The 24,550-nt window shown below is 30.5% G+C and overlaps 1 protein-coding gene and 1 pseudogene across 1 annotated transcript; both read left to right on the top strand.

Moving 5' to 3' along the window:
* Nucleotides 1-5,321: 5,321 nt before the first annotated feature.
* LOC113366463 lies at nt 5,322-6,951 on the top strand (annotated as a pseudogene).
* Nucleotides 6,952-12,948: 5,997 nt separating this feature from the next.
* LOC113368093 lies at nt 12,949-24,156 on the top strand. Its single transcript, XM_026609657.1, has 5 exons — nt 12,949-13,126; nt 14,577-14,806; nt 20,290-20,463; nt 21,005-21,060; nt 23,896-24,156. Exons 1-5 carry the CDS (start codon nt 12,956-12,958, stop codon nt 24,132-24,134), a joined length of 870 nt encoding a protein of 289 aa, XP_026465442.1. The 5' UTR covers nt 12,949-12,955; the 3' UTR covers nt 24,135-24,156.
* Nucleotides 24,157-24,550: the final 394 nt, after the last annotated feature.

Raw genomic sequence — 24,550 nt, 5'->3', positions numbered from 1 at the left:
AGTTGGACTGCAAGTTGAAATAAAGGAGAGGTTATTTTGCCCTATGGCTGCATGAAGAATCTTTCCTTTGGCTGTAGTCAGTCTAGAACCCCAGGCAATATGTTTACAATTAAAGTCACCACCAATGATAAATTTATTACCTAATTGAGAGAAAAATGAAGAAAACTGAGCACAAGAAATTTTGAATCTTGGTGGACAATAAACAGCAGAAACACAAAAATTATATAAATTTGTTTCAACCGAAATTTGAGTTGCTTGTAGAAAATCATCAGAAATATTTGGTAGAACAAAATGCTTTATATTATTTTTGATTAATATAGCCGAACCGCCGCGAGCCCTGCCACTTGGGTTATTTGAATTATAAGTAGTGTAGTTATAAATTTTAAAGTAGTTTTTTTCAGTGAAGTGAGTTTCTGAGATTAATAAGATATCTATTAAGTTTAACTTTAAAAAACATTCTACTTCATTTTTGTGAGGTATTAAACCGTTGGCATTCCATTCAGCAATTTTAATTATTTTTGCCATTGCTTTTGTTGTTGACTAACGTGGATAACATATTTATTATTATGGTGTTCTGTTGCAAAAGCTGATTGAAGATATTTTTAAATTCTAAAATAAGTGTTGCTAGAGAATCAGAATCGGGATTTGAAGGTGAATGATTAGAAGCAGAGTAATTGTTTTTTGCAATGTCTGCATAGGATGAATTTTGAATTGTTGGATTTAAGGCCGGAGAAATGTTGTTTATTTTATTATTAGAATTAGAATTATTAGAATTTTTAAAATTTTGGTTATTTGGATTTGGATTTATGACTGATTGATTTACTGGAGTTTTGTTTCTTTGTTCTTTAATTTTTTGGAAGTACGAGCAACCGCGATAATTAGCTGGATGAGCACCGTCGCAAAAATAACAACATGCCGGAGCATTCGGATCTTTGGTACAAGTATTAGTATTATGATTGTCACCGCATTTTAGGCAAGCAAATGGTCTATTGCAGTATTTTTTGGTGTGATTAAAGAGTTGACAGCGAGTACATTGAATAATGTTATTAGACTTTCTCGGTGGTTCGACGCGTATTATGCAGTTGAATAATTTATAAATGTTATAAATATTTTTGTTATTTCTATTTGGTTCCAGATCAACAAAAAACATATTAAGTGGTTCTTTTGTTATTCTATGTCTAATATTTAGGATATTACGTACTACATGACCCTGTTTTAATAGTTCTAATTTAATTGCATCTGTGCTTGTTGAAAAGTGTACATTTCTAAGAACAACCCTATAAGCCTTCTCTTCTTTTAATTGATATGTATGATATACGGCATTAGTTTCTTTTAGATGTCTGGATAAGTTCGAAAATGGTCGACAGAATTACATAAATTTTAAATGTATTGTTAGCTAAACTTCTCAGGAAATATTGATCGTGCGGAATTATTTCATTTAATTGATTAGACATATCATTAATATCGTCAACTCCGTAAATAAATATTGGAGGGGGCTTACTGACTGGAGCCGGTTTAACTGAGTTGTCATCATTAGCTGTTTCTATTGTGGAAAGGGCCGAAAATCTGTTTTGAATTTTGACATCTAATCCTAATGGTTCAAATGAAGTTTTTCTTTTTTTGAAATTGACTACTTGCCATGAATTAGGAGGTTTCTTGACATCAGAATGTGGTAGAGTGAGGCTTGTAGATGCACTATTACTAGATGATATTACTTCCTGTCTTGAGTCAGAAACTGATGAAGTTGAACGCAGCGAGACCTTTTCCGATGTAAACATATTGGTCCGACCTTCTTCGCGAGGTATCTTGCTGTATTTGCTGGATCCAATAACGGTCTTTCGTAGTTTTGGGATTTCTGATGGTTTACTGTCCGATTCCATATTCGCTTCTATATCTTGATTGAAATGTAAGACATTTTTTTGATTCCACAAACGCACATTAGAGTCTCGATTATGTATGGTTTTTTGTAAGCAATTATTTAATTATCTGTACACTTTTGTAAGCTTTTCATGCAATTTTAATAAACCGTAAAATTCAATCTGACATGCACTTGTTTTTTTTTTCATTTAAATATCTGAAAACACAATCAAATTTGAAATTGCATTTTCCATTGCAACAAAAGCAATCCTATCTTTAAAAGAACCGACAACATTTATTTTATTTTGGTTAAATACACTAGATTTCCAAGGACTGCTAATAGCTGACCTTACTTCCATTATTACTTATGCTTATTTATCTATGCTTACTTCATTCCTGTTCTCCAAGTCATAATCTTTAAAAACTACAACAAATGAAAGCGATGAAAAATGAGCATATCCTCTAGGGGAAAGCATATTCTCCACATCAGATCTTGAACATCCATCCATAGATAAAAGAAGAGTATATGCATCCATCGCTTAAATACTGGATAACATACTTAGTTGTGTGAAAAAAACGTGCTCTACTAAGCAACTAAGAAGACGATAGATCAAACCCCTGTCTTTCTTATTTGGTAGCCCGAGTAGTTAAGGTAGCAGCAAGCATACTCTTCTTTTATCTATGGCAACAAGTTTATAGCTACATTGCAATGGAGATAATTTTGCAATAGCAGAAACTAGCAACTTTTTACGCCCTTATTTTCCTATTTTTTTCTGAACACAGATGATTATAAAAGTGTTCCACTCCCTTACTTTACTTGAAATCAACAGCCTTATTAAAATTATCTTCTGCTTCTGTATTTTCTTTGAGGTCACCTGATTTTTCATCCTTGCAAATAAGTAAGTTTGTCGTTGGCAGCCAACTCCCAATTCTCAATACTCGTGCCGTTATGACATAAATCAAGCTTAAAAGACTCCAACATCTTGTTGAATAGTTACCTAATTTCACTCTTCACACATTCAATACATGTTGTTTCATAGATAGCAATTAGCAAATGGATCCAATATATCTAAACTGGCCAACTCTTTCACCAATCTAGCAGGATTTAACTCTATATTTGACCAACAAGATTCATCACGAGACGCATTATACATAAGAGGTCTGATTGCTCAACGGTTAGACCGTCTACTGTTACAAGGCGAGTCTTGACCTATTTCTCAATAGCTGAAGATTTATCACCTTTAACAACATCCTTTAGCTTACTTATTACTACGCTAGAGATAATCTCTTTATTAACTTCCCGTAGGTTAAGTTATTGTAATCGTCCAAAAATCTAAATTGAAAATTTTTACATTTCTTCACGTTTCGAAAGTTCCTGAACATTTTGGCATACCTCAGAAAAAAAATGAATGTGTGTGCGTGTGTGTGTATATGTATGTATGAATACAATTTTTAGGGCGCACGGATCAACCGATTGAAATGGTTTAAAACCCATTCGATTCATATTGATAGGGAGATGTGCTGATTAGTTTTTGGCAAAGGCAAGTCCAGTCGTTTCGGAGATACGGAGCAAAGAATGCAGAAAATCGAAATCGAGAGATCGGAGCATCGGATTTGAATGATCCAAAAAACATTCAATTCGTAATGACGGGGAGAAGTGGTGATTAGGTTTTGGCAAAGGCAGGTTCAGCGGTTTCGGAGATACAAAGCCAAATGTGCAAAAAATTGCAGTTTTTGAGAGAATTAGCGTCCGATTTGAATGATTCAAAGAACTTTCTGCTTGTCTTACCAAAATAATTGCTTTTGGAAAAATAAATCGTTTCAATTTCATTTAAAAAAAAAGTTTTTTTTTCAAAAAATATGTTTTTTTGTATATCGAAAATAATTCAGATTTTAATTGTAATTCTGACTTAAGTTTTAATATACTTTAAACAAATATTTTCAACTTTGCAATTTAGTTTATATAATTCTTATACATATTGGACAATGTTACAGTATTTATTTATAATAATCTATTTGAAAACATTTAATATTCCTCGATCATTTTGTTACGGTACGGGAAGTTCCTGCAATTTGCCTTAAGGCATGATGCCATACACACCACTAGTTTTTTATAAGATCAGAACTGAGACGAGATCTTTTGCTTGGGTTTGCAATTTTGCATTACCCTTCAAATCTTCCGTTCCTCGTTTAGTTTTACTTTTTGGAATCCAATTACCTGAAAGTCAAATATTCAATAAAGGTATTATATAAGCATTAGAATAAGCAGAGAAGCAGCAGATAGAAGAAAATCTTCCACAAGGTAAATGATTATATATGCTTATTTATCTATGATGATTATTATTAACTTCCCGTAGGGCAAGTTATAGTAATCGCAAAAAAATCGAAAATGAAAATTTTTATATATCTTTACGTTTCAGAGGTTTCTGAATATTTTGGCATACCTTAGAAAAAATGGATGTATGTGTGTGTGTGTGTGTGTGCGTAGTATGTATGTGTGTGCGGATACAAATTTTCGTCGACGATTTCGGGAACACGGATGAAGCAATTTGAATAATTTAAAAAACATTCGATCCGTATTGATAAGGAGACGTGCTGATTAGTTTTTGGCGGAGGTAGGTCTAGCCGTTCCGAAGATATGGGGAAAAAAGTGCCAAAAACGGTACCTCAGGTTTTAATAGAACGGAGCGTCCGATTTCAATAATTCAAAAAACATTTTACTTGTATTGACAAGATGAAGATTTGGTCAAATTTTTATAAGGGCAGGTTTAGCGGTTTCGGAGATATAATGAAAAAAGTAAAAAAAAAATGCCATTTGGCGGTCAAAAATGATCATTAGACATATGCACATCAAATTATCAGATATTTTATAGATATTTTAACAATAAGTATAAATTTTGTTTACATTCCTATGGGTTCCGTAACAATGTTTACCCATTAGACAGCGACGCGGCGCTTACGCGCTTTATATTTTGTCTCTATGCATTTAAAGCAGTACGATTGCTTTGAAAAAAAGTTCAGATCTTCCAACATATGTCAAAATAAGGAAAACATTGTTTTTTCAAAAAAAAGTAATTTTTTGTCAAATTTATAGTTTCTCAAAAATCTTATTTTTTCGAAGTAATTTTTTTTCAAAAATGTTAATCGTTTTTAAAAAAAATAATAATTTTTGGTACGAGAAGTTCCAGCAATTTGCCTTAAGGCACGATGCCTTAATTGCCTTAAGACAGAATTCCATTTACAGCTAGTTATATTTTGCGCAGGGCTCGACTAGAACATGTGTTGTTTTTGTCAATACTCAACTGACTCAACAGCTTATTTGATTTAAATCGTTGTAGTAACTAATTTTTCCGCATCGCTACAACAGGCAGTACGAATGCAAGAAAGTTGACATTCTTACGAGCGATAAATGACGCTTGTTAGAGGTTATGTTTAAACAAATAATTTGCTACCAATTGAGTAACATTCAATGTACAATCAAAACTATAAGCTTTATCAATACATTATTGACATTTATCACACATTTAATAACATATTGCAAACAAGATGAACATTCATTAATAATAATTACAAAATAAAGACATGAAAATGGCGGATACTGGCAATTGTTTTCCTTTACATCAATGTATTTTCAGTGGAGATATAAGAAAACTTTCAGGATTGCTTTGCATTCATGATGTTGGAAAAAAAGATAAACACGGAAATACGCCCTTACATCTGGCAGTTATGTTAGGCAAAAAGGAATGTGTTCATATATTATTAGCTCATGGTGCACCTGTCAAAGTGAAAAATTTACAAGGATGGAGTCCCCTAGCTGAGGCCATCAGTTATGGTGACAGGCAAACAATATCCTCCTTAGTGAGAAAATTGAGTCAGCAATCACGAGAGCAAATGGATATACGTAGACCAAATTTAGTAGCTGCACTAACAAAGATACAAGATTTTTATATGGAATTAAAATGGGATTTCCAGTCTTGGGTGCCTTTAGTATCTAGGATACTGCCATCTGATATTTGTAAGATACATAAGTCTGGATCAAAAATAAGACTAGACACAACATTAGTAGACTTTTCAGAAATGAAATGGGAAAGGGGGGATATAACTTTTATCTTTCAGGGTGATAAACCTCCAGGCGAATCCTTGACCGTCATAGATAATAAATCTCAAGTCTATCAGAAAGTTAGATATGAAGATTCTGAATTAGATATAGAAGACGAAGTAGATGTGCTTATGTCAAATGACATTATAGCGGCACAGATGTCTACCAAAGGTATTACATTTACCCGAGCGCAATCAGGGTGGTTTTTTCGCGAGGACAAAAGCGAAGTTGTGGCCGGCCAGTATAGTAGTGATTTATATAATGTTAATGGGCTAGTTCTGGAATCTCGGAAAAGACGGGAACATTATCTTTAGATGATTTACAGAAAAACAAAGCGATTATGGAGTCTTTTACCAAAGGCAGCACACAGGGTTATGATCCAGGTATGGAACCTGAAAGACGTGCATCTTTAGAACCACCTCCAAATTGCTATGTCACATGGGAGGAGTATATAAACTCTGAACCAGGAAAATATCCAAAGTTAGGACGTGAAATAGTTTATAAAGAATCTTCGAAAAGTTTCAAAGCAACAGTTGCTATGAGCAATGACTTTCCTCTAAGTGTCGATATGCTGCTTAATGTATTAGAAGTGATAGCACCTTTTAAACATTTTTCAAAACTGCGTGATTTTGTTGCTCTGAAACTGCCAAGTGGTTTTCCAGTTAAAATCGATATTCCTATATTACCGACTGTAACAGCAAAAATAACATTTCAAGAATTTGAATTTCGTGAAGACATTCCACAAGAATTGTTTATTACACCTTCACATTATATAGAAAATCCTAGTCGATTTCCTGATTTATGACAAATTGAATTTTTTTCTCTGATTGATATATGTGACACCCAAATAGAAATCATGATGCATCATCAGTCCCTTGTTTACCTGTAATGACAGGAGTCATGACGGTATCTTAAAATTTGTGATATTAAATAAAAAATAGCACAATATATTTATTTTATGTGAGATCTTGATAGGTATTATTTAAATTAATTAATTTTAGTATTTTGTTAACACAAGTTAAAAATAACTTGTGCTATTACTGTCTAGTTCTATATAGTAAAAGTTAAGGTGTGTATCATATCATTATGTGTTATTTCTTATATGTTTATTTTAGGATGTTATATAGTGTGAATAAATTATGTAATTAGAAAATATTCTATATATGTTGTAAACATAAGCACAATAAGCTGTGAATTAGATAGGCACTTAAACATTCTTTTAAACACGAAGACAAATCATAGGATATAAATATTCAGAATACTATGTATAAGTTGTTGTATATATGTTTTATGTGTAAATATTATGATTATTGTTTAATTAAACTTTCTAAATAAAGATATTTAGATATAAAGCATGATTATTATTTCTTATTTTAGTCAAAGATATGTAAGAAACCAGTATCGTTGCAGTTTTTTAATAAAATCCAGAGGTAACTAATTTAGAAGTTTAATTTAATCTAGCATACCTTTCAAGATTTTATTTGACTCATTAACAGTCTTATTTTAAAAGAACATAAAACAAATTAAGTAAATAAGAAAAACCACAACAAAGCAGCTAGAAATATAACAAATAGATAAATAAATGTTGAAGTTAAATTGGAAACATACAACATGCATACAACTAAACATTGCAAAATCGTTATAAGCAATAATAAATATACATGTAGAGATATAAAATATAATAACTTACCACAAAAATAATTTAATCTTTCTAAATAAAGATATTTAGATATAAAGCATAATCTTCATTTTATTCCAATACTTAATTCTATTTTAGTTCGATTGGGCACTTCAAAAACTTTATATACTGAACTATACTTAGTTAAGTATGATTAAATAAAGTATTTTGGATAGCAAAATATGTTACAAATGTTTTCTGGCATCAATGCAGTAGTTAAATAAAAGCCAGCGGCAACTAAAAAGAACATGAGACAAATTGAGTAACAAAGAACATACAACAAACCAGCTAGAAATATTAGAAATGGATTAAGTAATAAACGCGTTGAAGTGAAATTGAAAACGTGCAACTATACATTGCAATCGTTACAAGAAATAACTAGTGGTGTATGGCATCGTGCCTTAAGGCAAATTGCAGGAACTTCCCGTACCAAAAGTTTTTTTTAAAAAAAGATTATATTTTTTGTAATATTTAAAAAAAAAAACATTTTTGAGTGTGGGGAAATCAAGCAGGCTAGTGATTGTAGAAAAACAATTGGACTTGTCAATCATTACTACACCCACGTTGGTGACCTACGACGATTGAAATGAAGACAAAGGAGTTTTATTTTTCGAGGATTTAAGAAATACATATTTTTACGCTGCACCATAATCACTGGTCTTCAGAGACGACTTATAAGGTACGTCCAGTCCACGGTTCATCATAGTTAACGCACTTTACTATATGAACCAGACTTTCGTGGTTACCCATTTGGTATACCCAGACCTCAGTGTTTATTGCAGACAGAAAAAAATAATTTGGAGCCTAAACTTTTCATTGGAATGCAATTCAACCTCTCCTTGTCCGTTAACTCAACAAATCGTCTTTTGATGCTACCTCCCATTATCGGTGACAGCGACGAGTCAAAACAAAATTTGACATAAATTATTTATTGGATTCCACAACTCTGGACTCTTATGTTAAAGAAACAAATGATCCTGATTTGGATAAAGAGCCAACTTCTCTCTCTGATCAGAACCCATCAGATACGAAAGCAACGCCTGCAGAAATGGAAACTGTACCCATAAATTATGCATTCCAAACATAAAGTAATTCTGATATAACTAATACCAATTAGATCGAGGCTGAATCTTAGAAGTTCACCGACATCGAGGTTCACAAAATTTTTCACATGTTTTTTTAGTCAGAACCTTATGCAGAATATGGAGTTGATGAAAGGTCGAATTACCACATACGGTGGATCTGCTGACGAAACATGGAAATTTCTAATTGACCAGTATCACAACAATCCTATAATTTGTTTTCCCACCATTTATTATTTATAACGTGTTTCACTGTTTTTTTTTTTTTTTTTTCTAAACTGTGAGGTCAACACTGGGCAGGGGGTGTGTGGGGAAATCAAGCAGGCTAGTGATTGTAGAAAAACAATTGGACTTGTCATTTATATTTTTATATCAGTAATATTTTATAATGAATAAAATTTATATATTTTTATACGATGGGAGTTAATACTTTAATATACATTACTACTCTCACATGAGAAATTTTAAACTTTTGAAAAAAAATACTTTTTTGGAAAAAAAACTTTTGGAAAAAAATGTTTTTTTTTTTTATTTTGAAATATTTTAGAAATTTTGAACTTTTTTTCAAAGCAATCGTACTGCTTTAGCTGCATAGAGACTTATTTTCGAGCGCGTAAGCGCCGCGTCGCCATCTAACGGACAAACGATGTTACGGAACACATACAAATGTAAACAAAATTGATACACATTTTTAAAATCTTTATAAAATATCTGCTAATTTGATATGCATATATCTTATGATCATTTTTGACGGCCAAATGCTATTTTTTTACCTTTTTTACTAGATCTCCAAAAACTCTAGACCTGCCTTCCCAAAAATTTAATCAGTTCTTCATAAATACAAGTAAAATCTTTTTTGAATTATTAAAATCAGACGCTCTCGTTCTATTAAAAACTGAGGTACCGTTTTTGGCACTTTTTGCCTCGTATCTTCGCAACGGCTAGACCTGCCTATGCCAAAAACTAATCAGCACGTCTCCTTATCAATACGAATCGAATGTTTTTTAAAATTATTCAAATCGGTTGATACGTGTTCCCGAAATCGTCGACAAAAATTTATATCCGCACACACGCACATACACACACACACAAACAACCATTTTTCTAAGGTATGCCATAATGTTCAGAAGGTTTTGAAAAGTAAACATACATAAAAATTTTCATTTTCGATTTTTTGTGATTACTATAACTTACCCTACGTTAATAATTATACATGTAGAGATGTAAAAGTATAACCTACAATTCAAATAATATATATAATAATAAAATGCCTTGAAGCAAATTGATAAAACTTTCCGTGACAAAATTTAAAAAAATTAAAATGAAAAACTAGACTGTTTTTGAAAATATTTATTTTTTTTAGCATTTTTGAAAATCTTTAAAACATTTAAAAAAATCGAATATTGATTTTTTTTTAAATTTGCCCTTTTTGAAAATATTGATATTTTCTGAAAACTAAATTTTTTTTAGAAAATTTTTATAATTTTGATATTTTTTGAACGTTTTGGATACCCATTCTTGTCGGTTGATCCAGACTGTCAAAAATATCTGATTTTCGACCGCCAAATAGCATTAAAATAAAAATCTGGATCTCCAAAACCGGAGACCTGCCTTTGCAGTAATCAATTCTTCATTACGTCAGTATAAGTAGATATTGTTTGAATCATTGAATCATTCAAATCCAGTGGTGTCGGAAGCAAATTTTTGATGGGTGGGCTCGTTATTTTTTGATAGACAGGCAGTAGGTTCGTTTTTTTAGACATATTAGCCCATACAATTTTTTGAGATTGATTGGTGGGCTGAGACCCCCCCCCCCATCAAAATTCATGGGTGGGCTCAAGCCCACACAACCCACACGGTTCCGACGCCACTGTTCAAATCGTATACTCCGCAAAACTATTCAATGTAAGTCCTTATTGAAATAAATCGAATGGTTTTATCAGTTTTTAAATCGATCCAGCCGGTTACGAGAAATGTTGAAAATCAGCACACACACTGTGGGACACACACATACATTTTCTAAATCAAACATTTTCTAAAATCGAGAAAACAAAAATTTTGCTAATCGGATTTTTTGGCGAGAAATCTCATTCGGGTTAATAACACGTTATTTTCAGTAAGCTATAGTAAGTAATTTTTTTTCTTCGTGCTTATTGTTGCGCGAAAGTGAAACATTATTGAAATTGAAAGATCAAAATTATTAATTGTCAAAATCAATCACATAACTTGTTTTTATCTCATATTCCTTAAATTGGTTTTGATTAATCTTAGTTTTGAAAATTAACATTAAAGCAGTGTATATTTCAGGAAAGCGTAGTGGCAAAATGATTTTTTATTATTGACAAATCAGCAAGGTCTCGAAGAATTTTATATTTCGGCTATGAAAGTTGATGAAAAACTAAAATTTTTTTCGGTTCATTACAAAATAGAACAATTAGTTTATAGTGCAGAAAATAGAGAGAAAAAGGGGTGTAACCTCTGAACTTTTTTACTGTGCTTCGATTTCCATGAAATTTTGGAAATAAGCTAATCTTACCCTTAATATCAAAAGTGAAAATAATTTACACTATGCCACCACCCGCAGGGGGGAGGGTTAATGCCGCCGATACCCGCCAACGTCTTTTTTATGTATATATTGACTTTGAGACATTTATCGCTAAGAAAAAGATTTGAAATTTTTTTTTAGATACTTTTATAAGCATGTTTTATTCTTTCTGAGATATAATGAAAATAAGTTTTTTTTTAAATTGATAAATTTCTTTTTTGAAAATCGTTTGCACTAATGTGTGGTATGTGCTAGAATCCACTAAAATCTATTTAGCCAAGTTAATTCTGGATGGAATAAAATTAATTTGAATCTTGGTGGAAATGGCACTAATGAAACAATTTGATTTGAATGAAAAAATATTGTATGCGCCTTTTATTTGTATGATAGCTCAATCATTTTACACGCAAGAGACTCTTAACTGTACTCATTTCAAAGCTTATGCTGAGCACTATTTACCTGAAATGTATAAAATGTAACACTTCGCCGCTCGATGGCTTGAAATACAACAATTAAATCTTGAACAAAATGAAAAACGAATTTGCTCTTTCAAATCTAGCTTAATATTATTCCTTAGTAAAACACCGGTTTATTAATATTTTGATTGACGATATTTGCAAAAAAACGATAAAAAACGCCGAAACGAAACGGATTTTTAGTAGCCAGTAACATGAAAAGTATTTGTTTTTTTAAACAACTTTTTGAAACATTTTTTTCGTATAATTAGTTCTTCTGTTAACAACTAACTAACTTAAACAACCGACGTTTTTTGAAAAAATAAAATTACCATACTGAGAAGGGGTGTCATTCAACCGGCGGGTGGGGCGGAACCATACTGTTTTCACTTTTAAACTTTAGGGTAAGATAAACCTAATTTCAAAATTTCATGCAAATCGGAGCACAGTAAAAAAAATCAGACCCAAAACGCTCCATTGACTGAAGTATAAGTACAATTATTATTATAATTATAATAGATAATATAAGTTTGTTTGAAAGATATCAATTCGAAATCGCAATGATAAAACTCTATTGAAAGCGAAACCTTTTATTTCGAAATTAATAGCTGAATATTTTATCTAATTAGCTAAATTATTGATTAAGTCGATTATTTACACGATTCAGAAACTTCGCGCAACTTGGCAAGTAATTACGGCTAAATACCAACTAAACCTAATTACTATATTTTTTATGGTTCAAATCTTTTTACATCTTCCGGTATGTCATACATTTGAATATGTCTAATACTCTTCATGTTAATATTAACTGCGCACTTCGACTTTTGATTCATGATTAATTAAAATTTAAATAATGATAACGATTTGTTATTAAATTTGCAAATTGTGCTTTGATTAAGAAATCAAAAACATTTCTTTGCGATAAGAGTAGTATAAATATTAACATAAGCAGATTGAAATTAGTAGCAGTTCGAGTTGGAAATATCAAATATCAAATCGTAAATCGATTAATACTTAGTCATAACATTAAAATTGTTAATAAATGTGCTGAAGATCAGAAGACGGTATCACAAAAAATATAAAAAGTTATGATGGTTAGCTGACACCAACAATAATATAATATTTCAAATATAAAATTAGTGATACAAGATCAACAAAATTTATTTAAATTATTTATTATCATTATTCATTTAAATTACTGAAATGCCTTCACGAAACAAATCTTTGACTGAACTTCCAATGGAGTTTTGGCCGAAACTTCAGGAACTCTTCCCTCAAGACTGGCCAAAACATTTTCAAGCATATGAGGTGTTAAAAAATCAGTATAGATTGGAAAAGGAAGGAAAAATTTCCGGGACTAAAGTTTACATATTAGATGACGACTGGTCAGATGGTACCTTCATATTACAAGTATGTTCAAAATAACATTAAAGCTGATGAGTACTATAAAATCATTTCGTGCATATGGTATTAATTTCATTGTATTTCTATACACAATTGTTTCGTTTTGTTGGGAGTTTATTCGTGTCTGAGTCATTGACTTTTTTATTTTAAATTGATGGTGAAAATCTGCCAAATCATCACTTGAAAAATTCAAATCGATGGTTTAGAATGCAATTCGATATTGCAATTCAAGTTTATTACAGCATAAAAAATGATGACGTTGAGAATTCGAATACATTGGTGTTCGGTTTTCCAATTTTAATAATATTTTTGAAAATTGATATTTTAATCAATTTGTATTTTAATGAAATTCGAATTTTGATCAAATAATTTTAATTAACTTGAACTTTTACCTTTCAAAATTTTAAGGGAAAATATGAGCTTCTTTAGGGATTCAGTACGCTCTTTGTGGACTTTGGTTTGAAAAGTTCTACAAGCGTCCTCAGCGCCCGCATGCCATTTTTTGTAGCGCTTAATTATTTTAATTGTTTTAATGATGATTTTTTTATTTATTAACAAATAAATTTTAAATTCTTATTTTCAATCCAAACTTTTTAGTACATCCAATAATTTTAGTAAGTTCAGTATTCTGTTTGAAAGAATTTCTAATGCATGTGTAATATTAATATTTGGGATTTGAAACATTTTACTAATTTATTTTAGGAATTTTATGCGATTTATTCTATTGAGAAAATTATGCCAAGAGAGCAAAAAAATATTCAATCTTTTCATTATTAAACATAACACTTGTACGTAATGTTGAATTTTTTAAATTTAATTTTGCAACATTTAAAATATCAAAATTGCACCGTAAACTTTTCCTAATTGATATCGTAAGAGCTTCATTGTATGTATTCATCTATGATTCATCTTTACTTTCACATCGTGCATCACATTGTAGTTTTAAAGTTAAATTTTTAATGTATTCTAAAATATTGTCCAAACGTTAGTAGAAGATGCAAAGAAATTATATATTCCTTGAATTATATTGGTTAAACTATATTATAAATTTCATATCCGAATCTCGTATTGGCGCCCCCTAAGGCGAGCACCAGCATTTTTGCATGCATCGCATTCAATGTAGGACCGGCCTGATCTTAATATAGGTATTCTTCAAGTTGCCTTATTATTTTTTAAGTTGCCTTATTAATCATATAATTAATATTATAAACTGTATTAGTTAAGAATAGTTACCGGAAGTGGATAGTTTCAATTGCAACGATAAATTGCAACGCAGGCAAACAATTATTAGTAATGCTGATTAAATATATGATATTGTTTCTTGTTTTATGAATTATAAAAATAATGAAATTAAGAAAATTCTTTTGAATAATCATTGCCTAAATATACAAATAAATATATTTTTTAAATGAAATATTGTAGATTAAAATATTTCTATCCATTGTTCCAAATTTAGGATGCCGAACTTTATACCGTTATTTATACATTGGACGAAAAATGCAAACGTCTACGTGAAGCTTTGTTACTCCTGGACTGGTCAAAGGGACCTAGGATTCATCCTTACCTTGGAAGATTCAAAGTCGCCTTAAATTCAGTTTACGAAGAACTTAAATTACCCGTTTTATACGACGGAGATATGTTATGGCATTGGATTCACAGGGACACGGCTATCAATTTTAATGTTGAGTAAGTTCACATTTTTTCGTTATCTCTTATGATAATACTCGAATTACATAACATATACACTTGAAAAGAATAATTTAAAAAAAAAACAGAATATAAATGTAGCATATGAATCGTTTTTTTTTGTTATATGTGCTTTATTTGCAAATCGAAACAAACCATGAAAAACAATAGGCATGATCATGTTTATGGGACAAAGGGGCAAATTGATAAGAATTCATATATAAGAATTTTAAAATTGTGACGATAAAAATTGAAGTTTTTATAATTAAATTATTTTTGCAATTAATTAAAGAGAGAAAAATGGTTTTTATAACTTTAAAATCGATTCAACATTTTTGGGTAAAGTGTGGAAGTATTTTGCACTTTGTTTATGTTAATTATAAAAAAAAGGTTCGATCGATAGTCGTGGAAAAAATAGTCGTGCATTAAACAGCTAATAAATTTCTACAATGGGTGCAGCGAGGTGTAAGAAAACTCTGACAACGCATGTCAAAAATCGGCTCATAACACGCACACAAATCGTTATAGTAATGTGCCAAAAATCGAAAACGAAAATATTTGCATATCTTCACTTTTTAGAGGTTTCTGAACATTTTGGCATACCTCAGAAAAAATCGATGTGTGTGTGTGCAATTTTTCGTCCACGTTTTCGGGTGCACGATCTACCGATACGAATGGTTCAGAAAACATTCGATCCCTATATTGATAGGGACATGTGCTGATTAGTTTTTGGCAAAGGCAAGTCCAGCCGTGGTTTTTTGAGAAAACTTAGTATCCGATTTGAATTATCCAAAAAATATTCAATTTGTAATGATTGGGGAAGTGGTAATAAGTTTTTGGGAAAGGCAAGACCAGCTATTTCAAAAATACGGAGCTAAATGTGCAAAACATGACAGTTTTTGAGAGAACTAAGCATCTGATTTGAAGGATTCAAAAAACTTTATGTTAGTGTTGATGAAACAATTGATTTTAGATTATTTTTTATTCCAAAACTTAATTTTTTTTCCAATAATTTTTTTTAATATCGAAAATAATTCAGTTTTTAATTTTAAATCGGGCTAAATTGAACTTTGCAATTCAGTTTATATAATTTTTATGAATATTAGAGTATTTACAATGTTACAGTATTTATAACAATCTATTGGAAAACTTTTAATATTCCTCAAATCTTTTATTACGGTACGGAAAGTTCCAGCAATTTGCCTTAAAGCACGATGCCATACAGCACTAGTTACAATCCCTAGAAAACAAATTTCTCCTTCGAGAAGTCAAAAAATACTACTAAGTACTGGCACCAGATATTGTATTTATCATACTTTTAAAAATATTGAAATATTTTAAATCATTTATATGAGATCATAAGGACTTTACCGCTATATTAAGTTTAGCTGATAAGTGGTCTAATTATTGTCTTGTTCGACCTTTGCGTTGATTTTTTTTGTGATAAATAATTGTATTTATTTATTTATATATACATTATTTCATATCTCAGACAGACAGGAGTACCTGGTCTCAAATTTTAAAATATTTTTAGTTATTATATAATTATGAAACAAGTATCAAGGACAGTAAAAGTTTCAAAAAGAACAAAAAAGTGGTATTCAAAATTTGATTAAATAAAGGGTAGCCGTATTATAATTTTTTAATCATTATATACCATAGATGCTATAGCATTAGTGAGTACAGGAAAAGATAATACAAAAATACCTAAAGAGATAGTTAGTTGGAGATATTATTATAAATAATGATATAAATACATATGTGCATCAGATAAAAAAGAAGATAATTGGTGACATTTTTAAGCTTATTTAAGAAATATTTTTAATATTATGAATTACGATATAAATACATGAGTGCACTAGATAGAAAAGTAGATACTTGGTGGCATTTTAAGCTTATTTAAGAAGCATTATTTATATTATAAATTACGATATAAATACATATGCAGTGGCGTACCTAGAACTTTTGCCGCCCGGGGCGGTCTCCAGATTGCCGCCCTTTCAATTATAAGTCAGTCAAATAGTAGTTTTCATAAATTAATACAAATAAACTAGTGATGCATGGCATCGTGCCTTAAGGCAAATTGCTGGCACTTCTCGTACCGAAACATAAATTTTTTAAAAAAGATTAAAAATTTTTTGAAATCTGAAAAAAATATATTTTTGAGAATTTCGAAAAAAATGGCTTTTTTTGATTTTTTTTATATTTTGAAATTTTTTGAAAATTTGTAATTCTCAAATCAATCGCGCTGCGCAGCTGTTTTGGAGACGAAATATCGAAGCGAAACGGCTAGACATTGATACGGAACCCATAGAAATGTAAATTAAATTTGTTCTTATTATTAAAATCTCTAGAAAATATCAGATAATTTGACGTGGATATATCTAATGATCATTTTGGACCGCCAAATATGTCCTTTTTTTACTTTTTCTTATTGATTCTCCGTAATCGCTAGACCTCTAGACCTGTCATCCCAAAAACAGTTCTTTGTTTAGTCAATACAAATAAAATGTTTTTTGAATTACTTAAAACGGACGCTTCGTTCTCTCAAGAACTAAATTACAATATTTGGCTTTTTTGCCCCGTATCTTTGGAACGGCTGGACCCGTTTTGCCAAAAACTAATTAGCACGTTTTATCAGTACGAATCGAATGTTTTGTTCAAATAGGTTGATGCGTGTTCCTACAATCATCGACAAATGTTTGTATCTAAACACACACACACACATCCATTTTTTCTAAGATATGCCAAAATTCAGTAACCTCTGAAACGTAAAGATATATAAAAAATTTCTATAATAAAATTCTAAATCATATGGTTAATCATAATTTATATAAATCAAATATTGACAATAATAAAAATCATAATAATCATTTATAATTCAAGAAAGAAAACTAGTTGGTACTGGTATTCTGCCTTGGAGCAAGTTACATGAACTTCCCGAAATGTGTAAATAATCGACTTAATCAATAAAAAAAATATATTAATTTATGAGTGATTAAAAGTATTCCGAGTGGATTTATTACACATCATTGCAAACGAACGAACAAACACGTTAACTCGAAGTATTTTCTAAAAGCAAATTTTCAAAAATCAATAATTTTAATTACTCAATAATTATAATTGAACCAGTTTCCGTAGGATTTTAATGGTTTACTATGTTCAAGACCAAGTACACTATCGTTATACCAACTAAATCATCTAATTTTATTTTTAACAAACGTCAAAAAAAACATTTTCTTTAACTTTGATAAATTTTTAAAATTACTTGTCGTAAAGCCGTAATAATTTAGTAAGTTCTATAAGGCAATGATATACATCGCCAAAGGAAGTTTCATAAAAATCGGCTTAAATTTTTTTTTCAACAGTTAATTACAAGAAAACGTCTCGGTAGATTTTCACCTAAAACTGATCAGTATCAATCCCAACTAATATCTTTCGAACAGTTTTTAATTTTTTTAAATCGGTTCGGTAGTATGAGCTTAAATGTGGACGAAAGGTTTAACACTTCTTCCCAAATTACAAAGAAACGGCTCGGACGATCGTCGCACAAAACTGAGAAACGATATGCCTCATCGAGATACATCAAATGGTTTTTAAATTTCTGAAATCGGTTCCGGCGTTTTTGAGAAAACGTCGATCAAAGGGCTAATTTTGACAAATGCCAAAAAGACCATACTAATTTTTGCAAACTTTGACGAATTTTTAAAGCTAAACCAGTTGTCGCAGGACCGTAATATTTTAGTATGATCTAGAAGACTACGATATCTACCGTCAAAAAAATAATCATAAAAATCTTCGAATTTTTTTTTTAAAAAACTTTATTAAGAAAACGGCCCGTCCGATCTCTACCAAAAACTAATCATATTCCCAACTAATATCTTTCGAACGGTTTTTGAATTTTCAAAATCAATTCAGAATTGCAGGCTAAAACGTAGACGAAAATTTTTTCACTTTTCTGCGATTTATAAAGAAACGGCTTGGCCGATCGTCGCACAAAACTGACAAATAATAGTCCTCATCGAGATACATCGAGTGGCTTTTAAATTTTTGAAATCGGTCTAGCCGTTTTTGAAAAAAACGACAATTTACGACAAAAAATCTGTTCACATACACACTCATACTTTTTCCAAATTTGGGCTCATTCGATTCAGAATGGCTTGAAACGTCGAAAAAACATAAAATTAGCGATTCGAATTTTTTGATGAAAACATAAACTTCTCCTTGGGGAAGTTAACTAGTGGTGTATGGCATTGTAAGTTAAGGCAAATTGCTGGAACTTTCTGTACTGTAATGATATATTCGAGGAAAATTAAATGTTTTCAAATATATAATTATAAATACTGTAACTTATATATGTTTACAGAAAAGTAAATTAACAAAACTCAATCAATCAAATTTGAAATAAAGGGCATTGTCTAATATTTATAAGAAATATATAAACTGAATTACAAAGTTAAAATTATTTATTTCAAGTATATAAATGATCATTTGAACTTTAGGTAGAATTCAAAATAAAATCCACGTAGAAAGTTTTTTGAATCATTCAAATCGGATGCTTAGTTCTCTCAAAAACAGATATTTTTTGCACATTTTGCTTCTTATCTCTGCCTTTGCGATAAACTAATCACCACTTCTCCTCATCATTACAAATTGAAGTTTTTTGCATCGATCAAATCGGATGTTTCATTCTCTCAAAAACTCGATTTCTATTTTCTGTACCATCAAATCGGTTGATCGGGGCGCCCGAAAACGTGAACGAAAAAATGCGGACACACAAAACACACACACTTCTAATTTTTCTGAGGTATGAAAAAATGTTCAGAAACCTTCAAAACGTGAACAATATAAAAAATTTCATTTTTGATTGTCGGTCCATTACTATAACTTACCCTACGGAAGTTAATAAATATAAAATGAATAAGTTGCTTTTTACAACTATGTATAAATAAACTAAAAAATGCCGCCCCAAAATAAGTGCCGCCCGGGGCGGACCGCCCCCACCGCCCCCCCCCTAGGTACGCCACTGTACATATGTATACCAGTCATTTCCTTCACTGGTATAACAATTACAAAAGCATAAAGTTATAAAAAACTAAATTCAGAATAATTGACTTTAAAAATTTAAATTAATTCACGTGCGCAAACGTGTTAAATATTTTAGTGACACCAATCAGAAGTAGCTTCAGCTAAAATATATTGATTATTCAAAATTTCAATAAAATCAGTGCATATGTGTAGTTTTCTCTTATATAAAATCGATATTGAAGTAAACCAAAATATTTTTTCTAATGACATATTGCATCAAAAAATTCGCGGTTAAAAAGAGAGAGAGAGTCAGCCGTTGATATCTGATTTTTACGTATAACTAAGTAGTTTTTTAGAACAAATCTATCATAATAAGATATTATAAAAATTAAAAGACATGTAACTTGGTTGCGAATAAGTTAATAAAATACAAACTAACAATACTATTATCCTAGGCATCCAGAAGCATATGTTGACCAGCTTAAAGAATTTGAGGCCGATTACATTAATCAGTTTTGGCCCCACAAATATGAAGGATCTGAAAATTGGTTAAGAAGTCTCATCAGGAAAAATATTTCAAAAGGAGTCTATTTAAAAAGTAACAATAAATTAGTTGCTTGGGTACTAAGGTAAGTGTAACATTTTCATTAATTAATGTCTGTTTTTAATTAATTTTTATGCACTAAAATATAGATAATAGATAATTTAGAAATATATTTAATGTTTATAGATTTAGAATTGAGAATTTAGTAAATAATTCGAAACAAAATATAATTTATTAGTGGAAGAGAAGTATTTTTATACTTAAATATGTTATTCTTCAAAATGTAAAAATTATCATGATATAAGTATTCACAAAAATTATTTACGATTAAAAATAACCTATTATAAAGTATAATGGAGGATTAAAATGTTAGCAATAACGTCATATATTATAATTATCAATGCAAATTGAATAATATTATATTTAAATTTTATTGGTTCATTTACTGAGCCTATATGCATTTCTTGCGATCAAAACATCAATAAAATAATTAAATATCTAATAGCAGACTTACGATAAGTTTGAATTTCCGTATCTTCTAATTTGAATAACAAACAGATTGCAAATGCAAAAATTTTAAATCCTTATTTAGCCATTTAAATAATTTTTTTTTCTATATTTTTTAGAATGGACAGTGGTATAATAACTTCGTTGCACACACACCCTGATTATGTTCGTAAAGGTAAGACGTTAATTAGCAATTCTTTTGACTATTTCATGAAAAATAAATAATATTCATAATTCTTGAATGCTTAATAAAAAACTTACTTTATTTGCCTATCACTAATATAAATATTAATAGCAAAAAGCCTATTAATGTTTCATCCGTAGATTTCAATTTTAATCGGGTAACAATTAATAAAATTTCATAAAATGAAGAGCATCCGTTTCTATTAACAATAAGATTGTTTTTTGAAAGGTTTAAGTAAAATCCAGATTCTCAATGCTATCTCTTCCAAATTAATAGAAAAAATATATATTGAAACTTGCATATGTAGAATAGAGTCAGCTCTCTTTCTACAAAATTGAAAAATATTAGGTAATTAAATTTTGTCAAAAATCATAGGATTTTTCGAAAATAGAAGAATTCAACGAAAGAAAGGAATTTTTGCGGTTTGAAAAATCATTTCAAATGCATGCGAGGTGGAATTCTACTTAATAAAACTACTCATTCTATTGTAATTTCCGAGTATTATAATTATTAAAACATAACTTTAACCAAATATAAAAGTAAAGTAAATAAGAAATTGAAATTATTTTATATAAAAAAATACAATGTATGCTATTATATTTCCATATTTATTTTTTCATTTAAAATATTTTAATATTCATCACATCAATTTTTTTATTAATTAATACGAATACAAAAACTGTTGAGATAGTTAAAATAATAAAAATGCTCAAAATTGATAGCCCCGAGTCTAATATTAACAACTCTCTGCATTACCAACAATAATTTAATAAGTAGAAAACAAGACAAAAATTTACAGAAATTCTTCTTGAACTTAAAAAATGAAGTTCATTCAATGTAAAAAGAAATCCATTATTTTTATATGGAATTAATTGCTAGTTAGGATGATCCGATTGAGATCAATAATGGGCCGTTTTGTTCGATAACTTTTGTTGCCATTTAGAAGGTAATATCATTCTGCCCCTCTCATAGAAACCCTCGTTCCTACTGGCAAGATATTGAGAAAATCGATTTTTATAAGTCTCATTTGAAGTAATTTTTTCTTTAGCCAAACTGTTCGCCATGGACAGGAACAGCTGGTAATATGAGATAGATACATAAAAACCGTCCAATTAAGCTTTTGGAGCTTTTGGCGAGACACTATAGTGTGTTGCCAGGCGTTGTCCTGATGAGACACGATTCCTCTCCTATTGGCTAAAGCTCGCCGTTTCTGTGCGATTGCTTCCACTAGACAGTTCAATTGTTGCCCATACAAGTCCGAGTTAAGAGTTTTGCCATTGGAAATCAGCTTACAGTGTATAATTTCCTGCTAAACCCACCAAATCACCAAATCCCAATCTTGGTTTGGCTACCATTTCTGGTTACTCATCACAAATCGATCACGACAGTTTTCGTTTCAAGTTGTCACTTTTCATCACCAGTCACAAATAGCTTAAAAAATTAGGCGATTTTCTTCTTATTCGATTTAGCACCAATTTGCATATGAAAATTCGGTCCAGTAGGTTTTCGTGTGGCATCCATCATAAATTGAGCTTTTTGTATCTAGCCTCATTCAAATAGTGCCTAACGTATTTTATACAATCTTTAGCTCTTGGGCAATCGAAATAGACTTACATCCTTACATGACGGTGCGACTCCTCAATTTGTCGACATTTTCGACAATTGGCAATCCAGTGAGCTGTTGGCTATAATTAACTGTTTCAGTTTCTGGAACATAAAAACTATTCAGAGTTTTAACCGCCTGGCTTGCGTTTTTGCCTTTATCGAACAAAGAGTGTCAAATGTAGTGCATTTTATCTTTGCTGGTGTCCATTTTTGACGCGGGCTCAAACAAACCTGAGCCAATCAATAACAAACCTGTCTAATATTCATTTTTAGTACAAAATGTTATCTTTCTAACTCCGCCTAGTAGAACCTGATCGGACTTATACAACCTGAGATGTAGATAGTTGAAGCCAACTATTGCAAAAATAATAGATTTATCTTTACTTCAACTAAGAGGCCGATTCTGCCGGATAACAGAACAATGTTATGACAAGGCCATGTTACGCTCCAACTTCCATAAACTATGCTACTAAATCATACTGAACACTGCCAAAATGTCATGTATTTGCTGTGCATACAGGCGTTATACACTCAAACTGCAACGTCACTCGTATGTTATTAAGCTGTGTCAGAAAAACCCTGTTATCTAACTGTTTTGACATCTGTGCGGTTTCTAGGTTAGGTTACTATCTGACAACTTGAGAACTGCATAGCAACCACATGGCTTTTGTCAATATTTTTAATGGAAAATTCTTCATAACATCGCCTCCACACTGGTCTGTTATGCGGCAGCATCGGTCCATAATATTTATCTCAATTTGAAAAGATAAGAAATAACTCTTAAAATAGAATAAACTGCACACTAGCTTTATTATTAGTAAAGTCGTTAAACAGTGCGATTTCAATCTTTTCTATGAAGAAGACATTGAAATAAATTAGTTAAATATGAATAATAGGGACCGTAAAATGAAATTTTGTTCTTGATGAAGAATATTGTTTCAAATCGTATTGAAAGTTTAATTCAAAATATACGTATATACAAAATTAAACATAATTAAATCTTAGGATGCTGAAAAGTGATACTATAATGTTTATGATCAATTAATTTTAAATTTCTACTCTTCGTACTTACGTGTTACCCTTGCACTAACTGATAGAGAAAAATTACAAAATTGGATCTTTGATATTATTTGTTCTATTTTGTAATAAAAATGAATATTGAATAAACATATGTATATCTTATAACCCCTTTCAAATTTGTTTTCTAATTATTACCTTCAGGGTTCGGTGCCCTTGCCTTAAAGGCAATAGCAAAGGCAATAGCCGAGCAGGGAAGCGATTCTGTGGGATGTATTGTGAATGGTAATTATAGATCTACAGCATTATTCGACAAATTGGGATTTACAAGTCAAGGACCCATGCACTGGTCCAAAACAGCGCCCTTCAAGACCTCGACAAACACCTACTCCAGATTCATAGAATCACAAAATACTGTTGCACGACGAGAAAGTATTAAATAAGGCTCATTAATACTTTATATTATAATTACTTTGTTAGTTCGAATCCAAAAAATCAAATACGTTATAGTTATTTGAATTTGTAATAGATTTTAATATTATTTTAGTGAGTAGAAACTTATTATAAAAACAGTACAAGAAACATATTTAATAATTTCAATTACTTACTGAAATATTGAATCTATACATAATTATATTGTGAAAAATGTTTATGTGATAGTAAAGTAATATATAAACTACACTATGTATGTAATAGTAAAGTAATATATAAACTACACAATATTTCAATAATAATATTCAAAATTTCGACGTTCTCTTAAAATGTATACATAAATTATAAATATTCAATATATAATAAAGTGTCTCTTAGAGTAAAATGACTTTAGAAAAGTAAGTCGTCGACGATTTCGGGAACACGG

The sequence above is a fragment of the Ctenocephalides felis genome, unplaced genomic scaffold, assembly GCF_003426905.1.
Source record: "Ctenocephalides felis isolate EL2017-DRISC unplaced genomic scaffold, ASM342690v1 CF-g0.4_SCAFFOLD_01170, whole genome shotgun sequence".
NCBI lineage: Eukaryota > Metazoa > Arthropoda > Insecta > Siphonaptera > Pulicidae > Ctenocephalides > Ctenocephalides felis.
The sequence above is the reverse complement of the archived record's forward strand: the minus strand, read 5'-3'. Positions and strand labels throughout refer to the sequence as shown.